At 59.3% G+C, this 17141-nt stretch overlaps 1 protein-coding gene across 1 annotated transcript; it reads left to right on the forward strand.

Annotated features, from left to right (window-relative positions):
- Positions 1-1093: 1093 nt before the first annotated feature.
- Positions 1094-14623, forward strand: TDRKH (tudor and KH domain containing). Its single transcript, XM_084613537.1, has 13 exons — positions 1094-1164; positions 4176-4324; positions 4875-4981; positions 5381-5564; positions 7031-7170; positions 7517-7823; positions 8592-8758; positions 8968-9140; positions 9557-9621; positions 9877-10028; positions 10391-10525; positions 11350-11410; positions 13207-14623. Exons 2-13 carry the CDS (start codon positions 4201-4203, stop codon positions 13932-13934), a joined length of 2343 nt encoding a protein of 780 aa, XP_084469663.1. The 5' UTR covers positions 1094-1164; positions 4176-4200; the 3' UTR covers positions 13935-14623.
- The last annotated feature ends 2518 nt before the right edge of the window (positions 14624-17141 follow it).

A 17141-nucleotide genomic window follows, 5' to 3' on the forward strand; every position in this document is an offset into this window, starting at 1 on the left:
CAGGATCCAAGCGTGGAGGGGCTTAGTGTGGGGGGGTCCAGGTGTGGGTTGAGAGGGTTCTGTGTGGGGCAATCTGGGTGCAGGTGGCTCAGTGGGGCATCCGGGTGCAGGGAGGGGATCTGGATGCACAGGGGCTTGTTGGGGGGTTCTGGGTGCACCGGTAATGGGACTCTGCAGGGGGGGTCCATGTGAAGGTGGTTAGGGCTCAGCGGGGGTTGCTGGGTGGGGGGGATAGAGCTCGGCGGGGGTCTGGGTGTGGCGAGCTCAGTCGGGGGTCCAGTTGCTCGGGGAGTGGGGCGGGGATCCAGGTGCAGCTGGTTGGGGCTTGGTAGGGTGGGGATCTGGGTGCAGGGGGCTTGTTGGGGTGGTCCAGGGGAAGTGGGGCTCATCAGGGGGCTCCAGCATGGGATGCTATTGCGACCCTTACTTCTGCGCTGCTGCTGCTGGCAGGGCGCTGCCTTCCGAGCTGGGCGCCCGCCTAACAGCCGCCGCTCTCTGAAGGCAGCGCGGAGGTAAGGGTGGCAGTACAGCAACCCCCGCCCCCCCCAAACCTTGTGACCTCCCTGCAAGTCACTTTTGGGTCAGGACCCCCAGTTTGAGAAACGCTGGTCTCCCCCCTGCAATCTGTGCTGTACAGGGTAAAAGCCCCCAGAAGACCGAGTTCACCGGGTGGAGGGGGAGAGACCAGATTTCATGGTCTGTGACACTTTTCATGGCTATGAATTTGGTAGGGCCCTAATCAGGGGGCTCCTCAGAGGGCTGCTGCCCCCTCCTCAGCCCAGTGCATCATGGGAGCTCTCAGGGGGCAGCTGCCCCCTCCTCGCCACCCCAGTGCATCATGGGAGCACTCAGACGTGACCCCCGCCCTCAGTTCAAGATGCGGGGCGGGACCCGCTCGCTCAATACCTCTCTCTTACTGGCTGGGTACCCGGCTAGCCTAGCCTCCCATTGGTTAGAAGGCGTGGGAGCTGATTGGCCTTGGGGGAGCAGCAGCGGTGTGGCTCTCCCGGCCACCCGTGCAGCGGTTGGTTCAGAGAGGAGGCGCGGCGCCGTGATTGGGGGTTGGCTGCGGCGGGCGTGTGCGGGCAGGCGGGGCTGGGCTGGGCTGGGGAGAGGGAGGTGAGCGGAGCGGAGCCGAGCCGGTGACTACGACGGCGGGGACAGGTGAGGGGGCTGGCTCGGGGTGCGGGGACCGAGGGGGCTGGCTCGGGGCGGGGGGGTGCGGAGACAGGTGAGGGGGCTGGCTCGGGGCGGGGGGTTGCGGGGACAGGTGAGGGGGCTGGCTCGGGGTGGGGGGTTGCGGGGGACCAAGGGGGCTGGCTCGGGGCGGGGGCTTGCGGAGACAGGTGAGGGGGCTGGCTCGGGGCGGGGGGGTGCGGGGACCGAGGGGGCTGGCTCGGGGCGGGGGGGTGCGGAGACAGGTGAGGGGGCTGGCTCGGGGCGGGGGGGTGCGGGGACCAAGGGGGCTGGCTCGGGGCGGGGGGTTGCGGAGACAGGTGAGGGGGCTGGCTCGGGGCGGGGGGTTGCGGAGACAGGTGAGGGGACTGGCTCGGGGCGGGGGGTTGCGGGGGACCGAGGGGGCTGGCTCGGGGCGGGGGGTTGCGGGGACCGAGGGGGCAGGCTCGGGGCGGGGGGGTGCGGGGACCGAGGGGGCAGGCTCGGGGCGGGGGGGTGCGGGGACCGAGGGGGCTGGCTCGGGGCGGGGGGTTGCGGAGACAGGTGAGGGGGCAGGCTCGGGGCGGGGGGGTGCGGGGGACCAAGGGGGCTGGCTCGGGGCGGGGGGTTGCGGAGACAGGTGAGGGGGCAGGCTCGGGGCGGGGGGGTGCGGGGGACCAAGGGGGCTGGCTCGGGGCGGGGGGTTGCGGAGACAGGTGAGGGGGCTGGCTCGGGGCGGGGGGTTGCGGGGACCGGTGAGGGGGCTGGCTCGGGGCGGGGGGGTGCGGGGACCGGTGAGGGGGCTGGCTCGGGGCGGGGGGGTGCGGGGACCGGTGAGGGGGCTGGCTCGGGGCGGGGGGGTGCGGGGACCGGTGAGGGGGCTGGCTCGGGGCGGGGGGGTGCGGGGACCGGTGAGGGGGCTGGCTCGGGGCGGGGGGGTGCGGGGACCGGTGAGGGGGCTGGCTCGGGGCGGGGGGGTGCGGGGACCGGTGAGGGGGCTGGCTCGGGGCGGGTGGTTGCGGGGGACCAAGGGGGCTGGCTCGGGGCGGGGGCTTGCGGAGACAGGTGAGGGGGCTGGCTCGGGGTGGGGGGGTGCGGGGGACCAAGGGGGCTGGCTCGGGGTGGGGGGGTGCGGGGGACCAAGGGGGCTGGCTCGGGGCGGGGGCTTGCGGAGACAGGTGAGGGGGCTGGCTCGGGGCGGGGGGTTGCGGGGACAGGTGAGGGGGCTGGCTCGGGGCGGGGGGTTGCGGAGGACCGAGGGGGCTGGCTCGGGGCGGGGGGTTGCGGGGACAGGTGAGGGGGCTGGCTCGGGGCGGGGGGTTGCGGGGGACCAAGGGGGCTGGCTCGGGGCGGGGGCTTGCGGGGACAGGTGAGGGGGCTGGCTCGGGGCGGGGGGGTGCGGGGACAGGTGAGGGGGCTGGCTCGGGGCGGGGGGTTGCAGGGGACCAAGGGGGCTGGCTCGGGGCGGGGGCTTGCGGAGACAGGTGAGGGGGCTGGCTCGGGGCGGGGGGGTGCGGGGACCGAGGGGGCTGGCTCAGGGCGGGGGGTTGCGGAGACAGGTGAGGGGGCTGACTCGGGGCGGGGGGTTGCGGGGGACCGAGGGGGCTGGCTCGGGGCGGGGGGGTTGCGGGGGACCAAGGGGGCTGGCTCGGGGCGGGGGGTCTGGCACGGGGTGGCGGGGGGGCTGTAGTAGCCAAGGAAGTAGGGGGCCTGGCATGGAGTGGGGAGATCTGGGGTGTGAGAGGGGAGAGATCTGGAGTGGGGGTGACCCTGGGACAATGCAGAGGGTAAGGTATGGGGGAAACCTCGTGTGCTGGGGGAAAGGTGGGATGGTGATCTGGGTGTGGGGGGAGACCAGAGCAGCTGGATCCAGGGTAGCTGAGGGATGTTGGGGGGTAGTATAGTGGAGGTGTTTAGGGAGCTGTATTATGGAGGAGATGGGGTGTCCTTGGGGAAGCCAGGCCTGGCCGCACAGCAGCAGCCTGGCGGGGCTTTGGTGTGGGGAAGTAGGGCAGGCTAGCATGAGTGGGTTGGGGTTGGCTTAGGCACACTGGCTGCATGGGGTGTGGAGCTGAGGTGCGTGGCATGGTGGGGTGGGCTGGGTTGGCTCTAGTGGGTTGGACGTAATGGCACAGAGGTGAGTGGTCTGGGGGTTAGATATGCTGTTGGAGAGGGTGGAATGTAGGCCTGGATGGGGGCAGGTGGGTTGGCGTGGAAGGGGGTGATTGTGGATCTGGGGTGTTGGCATTAAGGGCAGCGGAATAGGGGGTGTCTGATTGCAGGAGTTTAGCTCTGATTAAAAACAAAATATAAAATGCCAACACTCAAAATGCTTTTGCCGATGCCTAAGTCCCTGCTCACGTCTTCCCAGGAGCAGGTGGTGGAAACCAAGGTACCAGATTAGCTGGACCTTGTGCCTGATCCCTGGTAGTAGTTCCCATGGTTGGTGGTAGTTCCTGTGATTGATTGTCAGGTGCACAAGTTTCTACTCCTCCTTATGCAGGTTTGCTCAACAGCTGAGCTGTGCTGTTGAGAGAACCTGATGCCACAATCTGCTTGGCCTGCCAGCTGCCTTTATTTTGCAAGAATGGTAACTGTGCTTAGTGTCACGTCCAGCTGACTCTGATTAAATGTTACCTGCCAGATCACTGGCCTATCCTTTCTCTCCCACCAATAGCAGTGTTACTTGCATGCAAAAGACTTGTGCTTCTGTTTCTCTGATCTCCCCCCTGGTTTGGAAGAGTGCAGCCTGACAGTTACGGCTCGTACACCTTGACAGATCAGATTTGTGATGCAGAGCGATCCTGCAGAAGGCTTAAAAGCCTGCGGCTATCTGTGAGCAGCTTGAACAAGTCCTGGCATGTGCCAGTCGCGTTTTGAGGTTTGCCCTGGTCTGGCAGTGCCCAGGGCTAGTGGAGTCTGTGCCATTGGGACTGCCAGTCATGCCAATTGTGGTGGTCTCAGGAAGAGGAGCTGCTGTTGTGGCTAAGAGAATTCCTCTTCTCCCCCCTCCCAATTAGAACGTGATCCATCAGTCTGGGAAAGATGTCAACAGACCAGGGTTACTGGACCAACCTGACAACCCTTCAGAAAATCGCTCTGGCCCTCGGGATCCCTGCCAGCGCAACTGTCCTGTACATCTTGTATCGCAGGTACAGAGAAAGCCGAGGTATGTATGCATCACCCCGTAGCGATGACCTTCTGGTGGCCGAGACTCCGTTGTTGTGTGGTGACTAACAGCTTGTGTGTTGCATTTAGGCTCAAATTATTAATTATACGGCCTCCTTCCACCTCCACCCCATCCGCAGCCTTGCCAAATGTTGGCAGGTGGTCAGAAATAAGCCTCTCCCATGCGAAAGAGAGAGCTGGCAGCATATCCGGGGGTGATCCCAGGGGACAGGAGGCCTGCTTTCTGAGCAGCTTTGTCTGTTCTGAATTTCCTCTGTGCTTTCTATAATGCCATCCCTGAAAGAAGCTAAAATCCTTTCACCCTCCTGCTAATTCCTTCCTGGATCCTGCCTGGTGCTTGAGGAAATGCAAACACACTTAGCACTGAAAGGTTAAATGTCTCAGTACTCTGGAGCTTTGCAGATTCCCCTTCTCTTCTGTCCTGGAGCTGCTGAACTAGCGGGATTGTCCATCTTCAGGCTGTGGGGAAGATGGCTTTGGGGGGTGGATGCATTAGCCTGTTTAACCTGTTTACTGTGGCTTGTGCTCAGAGGAGCGGCTGACCTTCGTAGGAGAGGATGACATTGAAATTGAAATGAAGATCCCACAAGAGGCTGTGAAATTGATCATCGGACGGCAGGGCGCCAGTATCAAACAGGCAAGTGGACAGCGGTTAGCGAGTCCGGCATCAGTGCCTGGCCCTACCATTGGCTTCAGTGTATTCTTCCCTCTGGACCCCCCACTCCATCCCTGAGAATCCCAAAGATCTTTGTATAAGCTGTTGCAGCCAGGTTGGCAACTGGCCTAGCAGCCTGGGGAGGGGAAGATTTGGGCACAGATGCCAGGGGAGGACAATACTGCTATAAAATGTGCCACTGGATGTTAATGCCCATCCCTTGGCTTTTAAAGAGCCACCCACGCTAACAGGCTCCAAGGGACAAAGGCTGAATCGATCGCATTTCCAAGAGGTCTGAGTTTTAAGGCTGATGCTCAGTCTGCTAAACCATCCCCTCTGCTGGAGAACCTTGCTAGACTTCCATGTCCTGTGTCTCCGCAGTTGAGGAAGGAGACGGGCGCTCACATTGATGTGGAGGACTCCGGTGAGGAGCGGGTGCTGCTGATCAGTGGCTTCCCCGTCCAGGTGTGCAGAGCGAAAGCTGCTATCCACCAGATCCTGGTGGACAACGCCCCTGTGTCAGAACAGTTCTTTGTGCCGCAGAGAGCCGTTGGCAGGATTATCGGTAACTGGCTAGAGACTTACCCACCCACGTCCCATTAGCCACCAGAAGAAATGCAAAGGGCCTGGGCAGAAATGACCCGGGGGCTGGTTTTTAAAGCTGCTCCAGAAGCACTGACCGCAGCTGTGCTGAAACATGGTGACTGCTACATACGGCTTCAGTCTGTTGACCAGAGCGTTTGCTGTTCCTATTCCTGGGTAGGGGGGCTTGGGAGAAATATTGAGACATAACAGTAAATCTGCATCCAGAGCCCGGGATTGAATAGTTATGCCCCTTCTCCACTCATTGGCTCCTTAGGGTGACAAGAAGTCTCATTATGCTGCCTCAGTTTATCAAACTGCAGTGTGTCAAATCTAAGCACCTTTATTTTGCACTTTGATCCTGGCGCACTTTGGAAGCCTGTATTTATAAAGCTAGGGTGAATCGCCAACCACAGGACTGACATCTCTGGGGTAGAATACTGCTTTTGTTCGATGGAGACACAGGAGGGGAAGGAGACTATGACCTGACCAGCTGGAAACTGGCTTGGGCTGTGAGAGATCTGGGTTGAACTCCCTTCTCCACCACTGACTTCCTGTGTGACCTTGTGCCAGTCATTTAATTTCCATGTCTCAGTTTCCCCACCTGTACTGTGGCAATAAGAGCCCTGCCCCCTCTCACAAGAGGGCTGTGAGTATAAATACCCTTAAAGACTGTGTGGTGCTTGGCTAGTTCGGTGTTGGGGGCTAGATATGTATCTAAGATAACACAGAAATACAGGAAGCCCAGCTGTGGTTGCCTCAATCGGAATTTAGCCAGCAAAATGGGGCTTAGCTCCTTGCCTCTTTCACAAAGCACGAGAGATCAGGCCCTGGAATTTGCATCACATCTGAAGGATGGCCCTGTACCCCATGTGTCGTGCTGGAGCGCTTGTTACTAGCTAGCTGTACCTATAGGCTGCAATGAAAAACCTGTGGCCGCGAATCTCAGAGCCTGGGTCAGCTGACTCGGGCTCATGCTACAGAGCTAAAAACAGCAGTGTAGACATTGAGGCTTGGGCTGGAGCCGTCAGGTTTCGGGGCCTGAGCCTAAACATCTGCACGGCTGTTTTTAGCCCCATGGCACAAGCCTGTGTCATTGGCCCCAGGCTCTGAGACTTGCTGCCCATGGGGCTTTGATTGCAATGTAGACATACGCTGAGCGGCAACCAGCATCTTCCAAAATCGCAGTTGGATCTGTCTAAGTTCTTATGGTGTTGCCCATCGCTGCAGCATCTGGGTGCCAGCAGCCATTCATCCTTCGCTAAAAACATCTCCTTGGAGCGGAGCAGCCAAAACCCAAATTTCTGGAGGCGCTTGTGTTCTGGCCACAAGAAAAATGACTCTGGGGGAGTGGACGTTCCCCTCAGAGCCATTTCTTCGGTGGGGTTCTCTGTAGTTTCTCTGCTGCTGTTGCTGCGTGAGTAACCTACTTCTTGTTGCCTCTCTCAGGCAGGGGCGGCGAGACGGTGCGAGCCATCTGTCGCAGCTCAGGGGCCAGAGTGGTCTGCGAGAAGGAGACAGACAACACCCTGTGTCTGACCCGGCTCATCAGCCTCTCAGGGACCCGCAAGGAGGTGAATGCTGCCAAGGTGGGTCTGGGGTGACTGCCCTCTTTAAGAGGGACTGGTCGGCTGTCTCCCGGTCTGGCTTAAGAAAAGGTCGCTGAGCTGGGAGCTGCTGGCGATGAGCTCTCAGGACGGGCTCGAGCAGGAGAACGCTGCCAAGCTGCAGGAAGGCTTGTTCAGAAATCCCTAGGGAGGAGGGGAAGAACTAGGCTGGAGTGGATGAAAGGGAAACTGAGGCAGGGCATGCCGATACTGTAAAGATTAGCCACAGAGCAGTGCCCTGTGTGGGGGTTACCCTGTCACAGGGTCTCCTTCCACATGGGCTGGTGGCTGTGAGCCAAACACCCTTTTCCCCCTTCATCTCCCAAAGCAACTGATCCTGGAAAAGCTTTCGGAGGAAGACGTGTTTCGAAAGAAACTGGCCCTGTCGGCGGCAGCCCGGTGCCTGCGCAAGCAGCCCTTGGGCATGAGGAGAGAGGATCCTGGGCAGCAGGGGGAGCTGCCAAGCCCCAGCGGCGAGGCCCTCTGCCAGCTGGTGAGCCCTCAGGAAGGGGCAGGGGATGGAAACTGGCTGCTGGCTGCAGAAGCCTTGGACCAACCACAGGAGCTCAGAGCTGAGACCGAGTCCCCAGAGGAGCCGGTAATGGAGCCCAGCCAGGCAGTGCCCATGTTTGAGGGTGAGTGGAGTGGTTTTCTCCAGGGCTGGCTTAAACAGAGGATGCGTGGCGTAGAGCCAATGGGGTTGCTGCCCTAGCCCTTTGAGGGGCATGGGCTGGCTGCTGAGACCTAGGACTCCTGGGTTCTCTTCCTGGCTCTTCGATTGACTCGCTGGCCTCGGAGCAGCGCCCTCCCCACTCTGTGCCTTGGTTTCCCTATCTGTTCAGCGTGGGTTAGGTGTCTGCATAGGTTGCTCTCCTGAAGAAAAGCAGCTGTAAAGAGAAAAGGGTTGGGGCTGCATGTCACGCAGTGTCAGTCTGTGGATTGCCTGAGGCTTGGGTCCCTGGGGCTCGCCTTCTCCCTTGCACCGCGGCCCTGACTCTCAGGAGCTGCCCTGCCCAGTGGGACCACATGCCACTCTATCCATGTCTTTTAGGGCACCGAGACCCTTCCTCACGGGGGGCGCCTTTGCCGTCCTGCCAGGATGGAAGGTATCTTAGCTGGCTACTCCCACTTTGTCCTCCACAAACCTGCTCTGAGCGGGGTCGCGGTGTGCCACTCCTCTCCTGTGAGCGGGGTGCCTGCAGATCTACCCGCGCGTCGCTCCTCAACGGTCCTAGCGTGCGGTGAAATGTCTCCCCCCGCCCACCCCAAGACCCTTGTCCCTCTGTCTGGATCAGCAGCCCACGCTTGGACTTCCAGAGCTTCGCTCGTACCCTCTGCCTCCCTCTCTGGGTTACCCTGGGCCTCCCCTTCCCCTCTTGCTCAGTGCGGTGTGCCCCTCTCAGTCCCCAGCCCTGACTTCAGCTTCCACGCGGACGAACACCTGGAGGTTTACGTCTCGGCCTCAGAGAACCCCAGCCACTTCTGGATCCAGATCGTTGGCTCCCGCAGCCTGCAGCTCGACAAGCTGACCTGTGAGATGTCCCAGTACTATGGGAGTAGCAGCCAGTCGGTGAGCATCTGCCGTGGCATGCCCCACCTGACACGACGGCTGGGTAAACCTGCCGCAGCCGAATGGAATGGTGTGCCTCCCCCACGCCCACTAGCCGAAGAGGAGTTAATCCTTCTCTTCCTCCCCTGCTGCTTGAACCTGCATCGCTTCCTGATCTAGCCCCGAGAACCTGCGCATGTGACTCCCTGCCCCTCCTTCTGTCTTGCCAGCCTGAATTCCCGACCGTCCGAGTAGGCGACATCGTGGCTGCCCCGTACGCTGATCACGGCGCCTGGTACCGGGCCCGAGTCCTGGGTACCCTGGAGAACGGCAACTTGGATCTGTATTACGTCGACTTTGGGGATAACGGGGAAGCCCCGCTGGAGGTGCTGCGAGCCTTGCGGTACGTGCAGTGGGGAGGGCAGTGAAGAGGGAGAGCGTAGGCTAGGGCGGAGGGAAAGAGGGGGCGCGGAGCAGGACTCCTGGGTCCCATTGCTGCTGCTGATTTGCTGTGGGATTCTGGGGAAGCCTCCTGGTTCACTCTGCACCTCCGTTTCTGTAAAATGGGGAGAGCCCCATCTCAAGGGGGTTGAAGGGCCAAGCTAACAACTGTACAGGGTGTGGAGCTCCTTGAACGTGAAGGGCGAGGGTGGGTGCAGTGACGCCGCAGGGATCCCGCACTTCCACGTGCAGATCCCTACTAACCCAGAGAGATGTGGCTTAGCAGGGCAGACCTGACCTATTTCACCAGCTGGGGGGCCTCCGGGCGCTGGGGTCATATCGCTGTTCACAATGGTTCCTCCCCTCCCTTTCCACTAGGAGTGACTTCCTGAGTCTGCCCTTCCAGGCCATCGAGTGCAGCCTTGCTGGGATCGCCCCCGTGGGTGAGTTGCGAAGCTGTGGGCGAGGTGCTCTCTGCTGGGACGTGTCCCCGCGAGGGAACCAGACGGGCTGCCGGTGGGATAGCCCGACTGGGCTTGGCCAGCACCCAGAGGGAGGCGGCTCTCGATGGTTGCCAAGTGGCTGGTTGATGTGGAAATCTCCCATTTCCAGACCCGCCTGCACTTAGCTCCGTGGGGTTCTTTCTCTGCGTCCCGGGGAGTCAACCCCAGCCTCTGCTACGCAGTCTCTCCCCACAGGGGAGCAATGGGAAGAGGACGCCCTGGATGAATTCGATCGCCTCACCTGTTGTGCTGAGTGGAAGCCCCTGCTGGCCAAGATTTCCAGTTACGTCCAGTCTGGGGTCTGTACCTGGCCACGCATCCAGCTGTATGACACCAGCCAGGGACAGGTGAGCTCCAGAGGCTGGGTTGTCTGGCAGGCTGCATTCTCCCCTTACAAACACAGCACTTGCTGGCAAGGGGTCTGTAGAGCAGCACGTTTCTGCATCTCCACTCCCCTTGGTGCGGCCGCTGGCAGCCAGAGCCTGGCAAGCCCGGGTGGGCTCGTCTCTGCCTATATTGAGATCAGGATTCAGTCAAACTCCTGTCCGTCTCTCTCTCTCTCTCCCCCTCCAACCTGTATCCCCAAACCACCAGTGCTGCTTCCTCTCTGGCACCTGCTCCCTTCTCCGAGCTGCACCCCCTTAGTCTCTTCCCCTTGTGCTGTCATCAGCCAGCCTGCAACTCTCTGCCCCTTCCTCTTTCCCTTCAGAGCCTTGATATAGGGGGGGAGCTGGTCCGGCTGGGTCACGCCGTGCGGTGTCTGCAAGAGGAGGATGACGCTGCGGGGGACGGCGCCCCCCAGATGGGGAAGGAGGCCACGGCCGAGGCGTTCCAGAAGATGCTGGTTAGTCAATCACTAGCCCCGTGGAAGGGCTGGAACCACCATTGGCGAGCAGCTGTAATGATCCCATTTGCGGCCTGTAGGAAAAAGAGCCTGAGGAAGTGACGTGTGCTGGGTGGAGGGGAGGGGCTCTAGGTGCCCTCTGCTCTCAGGCTGCCCTGATGCAGACAGCTGTGGGATCTCGGGCACTCCTGCAGCTGGAGGTGTCGTTTCCAGCTCCGGCTGATGTGCCCGCGCTAGCTTTGATCAAGATAGCAGCATGGCTGCGGCTGCCCGGGCCGGCTGCCCGAGTTCGTGCCCAAAGTCTTTGGCGGGATTGCAGTCGGGCAGCCAGTCCGAGTTGCCGCCTGTGCCCGCCGCAGCTCTGCCGCTGTTACGAGCACGTTAGCTTGAGCAAAGCTAGCGTGTGTACAGCTCCCTGAGCCAGGAGTCGCAGCTCCGGCTGTTCGCCTACCCCACATGTCCCGCTCCTTGTTCTAAGGCTAGATCATCTCTGAGTCTGTTTGCCCCAGGCCAGTGGGACGGACACCCCCCGAAAGAGTTGCTGTAAAACAGCTTCCGTGTTTTTCGAATGCAGAGGACAACGTCCTAACGAAACCCTTCTCGCTCCAGGTAGAGCAATGCATGCGAAAGCTTTGGCACTAGCTGGCTCTGTCTGCCACGGGCAGGAGCGGCAGCACCACGGTGTAGGAGATCTCTGCCTCGGGGCTGGTTTCCTCTCCCCTCGACGGACCCTGGTTGGCTCTGCGCTGTGGATCCCGACAGCGAGGAGGTGTTTATCCGCGGGCACAGTAATCGGATTAACGCTACCTCTCTCTGTTGCTCAGGGGAATGCTGCAGGGACCTCCCTCGAGAGCCTTCTGTCGGAGACCTGCGTCAGCCTTTCAGGTACGCCGTTGTGATGGGCTGAAGCAACCTGCCCTTCCTGGGGGCGGCTGCTCCAACAGAATCTGTCTGCCTTAGGGTTGTATCTTGCTGCCAGTCACCATAGTGTCTGGGCACCTTCCACATCACATCAATAGCTACGTCTCTGGCTCTTCATGTGCCCCTGCTCCCCAAGATACCAGAGGGAGCAAAAGAACCGGGAATTAAGGCTTTCTCCTTTGTCTGAGACCTGATTCTCCCCTTCTGCCACATGAATGGGGCAAAAAAATTGAATCTGTGTTTACTCTAGGGAAAAACAGAACCAACTGTTTCAGGCCCAGCACTTACCGTTTTGTTTCAAGGATTTTCACAAAATTCAACATTAATTGGACAATATTCATGCAGTTCCTTTTAAACTTAATTCCTTAGGTGTGGATGGGAGAGATATTTACTAATTCTTCTGCACTTCATAGCCCTAAGAGAACTCTGTGCCAGATGCTTGCGAATTAGAAACTGGCTGGTCAACTTTACGGGCAGTGTGACCTAGTGGGTAAGGCACTGGATGAAGACCTAGGAATCTAGATTCTATTCCTGGCTCTGCCACTGATCTGCTCTGTGGCCTTGGGCAAGTCACTTCTGTGCCCGAGTTTCCCTTCCCTCTCCCTCCTTCGTCTACTCCCATTTGTGAGCTCTTCAGGGCAGCGACTGTCTCATGTCTGTGCAGCACCTGGCCTGATAGGACCCTGATCTTGGCTGTGGCCTCAAGGTGCTGCCGTAATACATGTAATTGCCCTGAAGCTGCCTGAAAGGCAAAAAGTAAATGGGGTAATTGAGATTTTTTGCAAATCCTTCCAGTGTTTAATAACTGGTGCTAATTCCCTTATTCCAAGTGCTGGATGGAGAGGGCTGTTTAAAGCTCCACTGATCCTAACGCAAGAGAAGGAACATACTTGTAGGGGCTAATGCTGCCGACGGATGGGAACCAAAACCGGGCTTCCAGCTCTGTTTTCTGGGATCTAGTGAGAAGGCTGGGAATGTCATTTCAGTCGGACTTGACTTTTTGCAAGTGGCTGTGTGCGTAAGACTGAGTGTGACAAGTTTATGGAGGGGATGGTATGACAATTGCCTACAGTGGCACATGGCCTACCCGCGACTGCTATGAGCAAATATCTCCAGTGGCCAGTGATGGGACCCTGGGTGGGGAGGGCTCTGAGTTACTACAGAGAATTTGTTCCCAGGTGTCTGTCTGGTGCGTCTTGCCTGCTCAGGGTCTAACTGATCGCCATATTTGGGGCATGAAGGAATTTTCCCCCAGGACAGATTGGCAGAGATCCTGGGGGATTTTAGTCTTCCTCTGCATCATGGGACACGGGTCACTTGCCGGTTTGGATGAACATTCGGAAATATACAGCCTCCGTCCACACGAGATACAAAGCGTGTATCCCTCAAACGCTCTGCAGGGGTTAAATAATCCGTTAGGCAAAGGAGAAAAATTACTTCTAGCTGTGATGGGGAGGAGAGTTGGGGCAGAAAGGTTCAAGAAACCCCCTCTAGGCTTAGACCGGGCAGCAAGGAAGCCAGGAGGATATAAGTGGGGAAAGGTGAAGAGCAGAAATCGAGGGGAGGCTGTTTCACACAGCAGTAGCTGCAGAGGAGAAGGCTCTTGTGCCAGCAGGGGCACAATGGGACAGAGAAGAGACTGGTGTTAGAGACCTAGTGGGGTGGGGGGAGACAGTAGGGATCTTGTGTCCATGTGCTGAAGATGCAGAGGAGAGAGCGTGGCCCAGCCCCCCATGTAATATGTGCCTTTGGCTTGGTAGATAACTCCATTGAGCAGCTCCGAAGTGACACCGAGCCCACAGAACCACCCTCCCAGAAGACAGTCATGCCCTCGCTCTGGTCCCTACGGATCTCGGCTCCCTCCTGCCCTCTGCGGGACTCGGAGGCTCTCGCCTTGCAAGCTGGCGGTGAAAAGCAGAATGGCTCAGGGGGCTGTAGCAGCGAGGGGGTGTCGGAGGCCGGGGGGTCTCTGCCAGCCACCGGGAGCCAAGCAGCAGATGACAAGTGGACATCTAGTCCTGCTGATTCCACGCATCCCACCGCCTTCTCGGGAGAGGACTCTCCCATCTCCCTCTCAAGTAAAGGCTCCAGCACCTCAAACGCCAGCTTCCCTACTGCCCTGACCTCTGGGGACAGCAGCTGCTACTCCCCCCGGGGCTATTTCTATTACCTCTCCACTTCAGAAGAGTGGTCCAACTCCTCTGTCTTCTGCAGCGGCTCAGGCTCTGCCGGCGATTCCCTCCAAAGCCCTGTCCTCATCAGCTGCTCTGACAGCGAGGAGGAGGAAGGGGGGCTGAGGGCCCGGAGGAGAGGTACAGAAGGCACCATGGGCACCGCACTGTGGTCTGGGGTGTCGGAAGCACAAGGAGTACAGATTTCTGCTGCACTGGCAGCCCTGAGATGCAGGAGTGTCCCATGTGCTCTCCCACCCCTCCCTGCTTGCAAGGGGGCAGGGATTTGTTTGGCTTGGAGTGGCAGCTACTGGTAATCTCCACCAGCTGGCAACATCTGCTCCTCCCGGCAAGGGCCTCAATCCTTGGCAATGCGTCTTACCTTTCAATGTGGCACGGGCCGTGGGAAGGTGCTCAGTGCCACTTCAGGCACCCCTGCATCGCTGGGCTCAGGCCTGCTTTCATTTCTCCTGGCGTAAATCCGGAGCAGCCCCATGTTGGTGACTGGGGTTCTCCGGCTTAAGCCAGGTGTAATTGAGAGCTGAACCTGCCCACTGGGTGTCGCTGCAGCACGGATCACCTGCTCTGCAGAGCAGGCGAAGGGGGCGTGAAATGGATGCACGGGGGCTCTTAGTGTCAGCTGCGGCACGACTCTCGTTTCTCAGTGCACCGGGGCGCACAAGTGGGGAGAGGTGGTCCTTCCTTGCACCTTGAAGCAGCTGGACACTGGCTAGGGCTCTTCCTGAACAGAGCAGGTTGTCTCTCTGCAGCCTGTCGCCAGAGAAGGGGACACAGACTCTGGCTGCACGGTGACTTGGCTCTTGGTGGCAGGCCGGCGCCGGGGAGCCATGATGCTGCGCCTGTTTTACCCACTGCCTCTCCTCTTCTGTGCAGAAGCCGCCTCTGTGTCTGGAAGTGGTGACGATGTTATTCTGGTCGAAGATGATTTGCTGTGATCCCCTCCCCACCCCTTCCCCGAGCAGCAGTGAGCCGGAGGCGTCGCGGAGGGTGGTGCGTAAGTTTCAGTCTGTTTGCGGTGGTACTGGGCCCCCGGCTGTCTCCGGGATCCTGCTTTCAGGGCAGAGGAAGGGCCCCTCTTGTACGGTGCACGGAGGCCTTGTCGGCACGGAGGCCTTGTCGGCACGGAGGCCTTGTCGGCACGGAGGCCTTGTCGGCACGGAGGCCTTGTCGGCACGGAGGCCTTGTCGGCACGGAGGCCTTGTCGGCACGGAGGCCTTGTCGGCACGGAGGCCTTGTCGGCACGGAGGCCTTGTCGGCACTGCCGTGCTTTGTGTTTGCCAGCATGGCTGCCCTGAGAGCGGGAGGCGCTGCTCAATAGCGCCCCCCGTGGGCAGGTTAAGGAGTGGCACTAGTTACAGTCTGAGGCTGTAATACACCCACTCCGGGTGGCTATTTTAAGCAAGCCGCTGCAGCTCCCTGCGCTCTTGAGCGTTGCACTCAGTGCCTCTGCTTTCTTGCCTTCCCTTTGGTCCCTAGGAGGTTGGTGCCTGGATTGACACGACCATGAGGACTCCCCGGCGGGGGCGGAAGAATAAAATACTGCGGGGAAAGTGGAAGGAGAGACCACAGCCATTGGGGACTTGTGGGACCCACCCCTTCTCCGGGTCCTGAAACAACGGGTTTGCATCGTAACCTTGTCCTCATCTGTGGGCATGTGTGTTTGGGGCGGGGGCTGCACCACATCGAGTGCATGTTGCTGGCGTGTGACTGCCCTTCTTGGGGGCTCTCTGGGATGCGGGGGGCTGGGATGGGGAGTGGGTGTTTTTCATTGCATTTGGAGGGTGCTGGTCCTAGAGATCCTGGGGCTAACTGCCAGCGTCTGTTGAGTCGGACGCCGGGGTTCCGGCCATGCGGTTCTGCGGCGCTCCGCGGAATACAGGTGTTCCGGGGGTTGCCGTGTTGCAGTCCCCTTCTATCCCAGTTGACGGCTGCTGGGCTTTCCTGGTGTAAATCCAGAGTAACTTCACGGACTGCATTTGAGTTGTCTATAGCTGCTGGTGTAACAGAGAGCAGTATCAGGCCTGCTGGGCCCCACTTCCTTCTGGACAGCTGAGCCCCTCCTTCCCTGGACTGGGGGGAGGCCCCCGCTCGCTCTCCTGCAGGCCATTTGGCTGGGTTGCGCTCGCTGACTTCGGTTTTGGTTTAAATCTCGGAGCAAGGCGCCTGCACCAAAGGCTCCACTCCACCGTCCTTCCCACTGCAGGAGGGAGACACCGGCGCTCTGGTGACGTGACTGGCTGAGCTTTCTCTGCTGCAGAAATGGGGCCGGAGGATGGTTGTGACGCCCCGAGCTTTGACAGCACTTGCTTTACTAAAATAAAAGGTTTCTTCTTTTTGAACATGAGAATCCTCTTAAGCTGCCAACGTTGGAGCTGCATTTTCGTTTCAATAAACGCAGACTGAGCTGGTCTTTTTTTTTTTTTTTTTTGGTGGCTGAATCTGCTTTGGTGCAGAACCGCCTCAGCATGTAGCATTTGTAGAGAGTTTTGGAGGGGGTGGTTTCTGGAGCGCTCTGCATGGACTTACTGGTCTTCCCCTTGGAGATGACGGGAGCTGAGTTAGGCCAGAAGCGGGGGCTTTGAAGATTTGCTTCATAAAGGAGAAGTCTGGGCAAAGTGTGTTTAGCCTGCTGACCACTGGAGAGTACCTGGCTGGCTCCATCAAAGTTCCTGTCTGGGAATTGGCCAAAGCTTTATACCTCTATCCAAAGTGGCTTTGGAAGTCTCTCACTGCAGAGGCTGCCTTGTTGTGAAGATGGGCATTTCCTGCTAGCTGGGTGCATTGTTTTCACCCCTGCCCCATTTGGGGGGGTGAACAGGGGGCGATCAAACAAGGTTTGGGAGAGCTGTGTACCTCAGCCATTGGTTTCTTTCTTAAATAAAAGTTCCATTGAGAGTTTTTCTAGTGAGTCAGCTAAGTCCTTGGGGGATGCGTGGGGAGGAGGGAGGCCTTAGAACTGGGCTGCAAGATGCCAGGGGTCTGTTGCCCACCTTGCCTCTCACTCTGAGACTCATGTTAGTCGGATTCCTCCTTCTGCCTCTTGCACCGTGCTGTAGAATAGGGCTGATGATGCATAATTAGTGGGTCAGGGCCCTTTGCTGTTCATGGGGGTCAAGCTCTGGGTTAGCCAGCTCCAAGTGCAAATTGAGGCCCCTGGGGGAGAAGGGCTGGCTAGTGGGGGGAGAGGCCTGCTGACCCTAACTCTACCATCACTACCTCCCCCTGTAGCCAGAGCAAGTCCACAGGCCTTGTTGGGCTCATTCCCTCACCACTGTAGTCAGAGGGTGACTGAGAGAACTGGAACAAGCCTCATTTCTACTAAAAAATTCCAAGGGTCTGCCACTCGAGGTCTAGCAGGGTCTCTGGAATTTTTTTAATGGAGCCAGGTGCAGGTTTTCTAAAGCTGTTGTGTGACAGTCTGAGAAATAGCACTGAACGCAGGGCCTCGCTTCCCTCGGCCACCTGTCTCCCTGAGCAGCAGGAGTCTTGAGGGGACGATGTTA

Source organism: Lepidochelys olivacea, assembly GCF_965140295.1.
Source record: "Lepidochelys olivacea isolate rLepOli2 genome assembly, chromosome: 24".
Classification (NCBI taxonomy): Eukaryota; Metazoa; Chordata; order Testudines; family Cheloniidae; genus Lepidochelys; species Lepidochelys olivacea.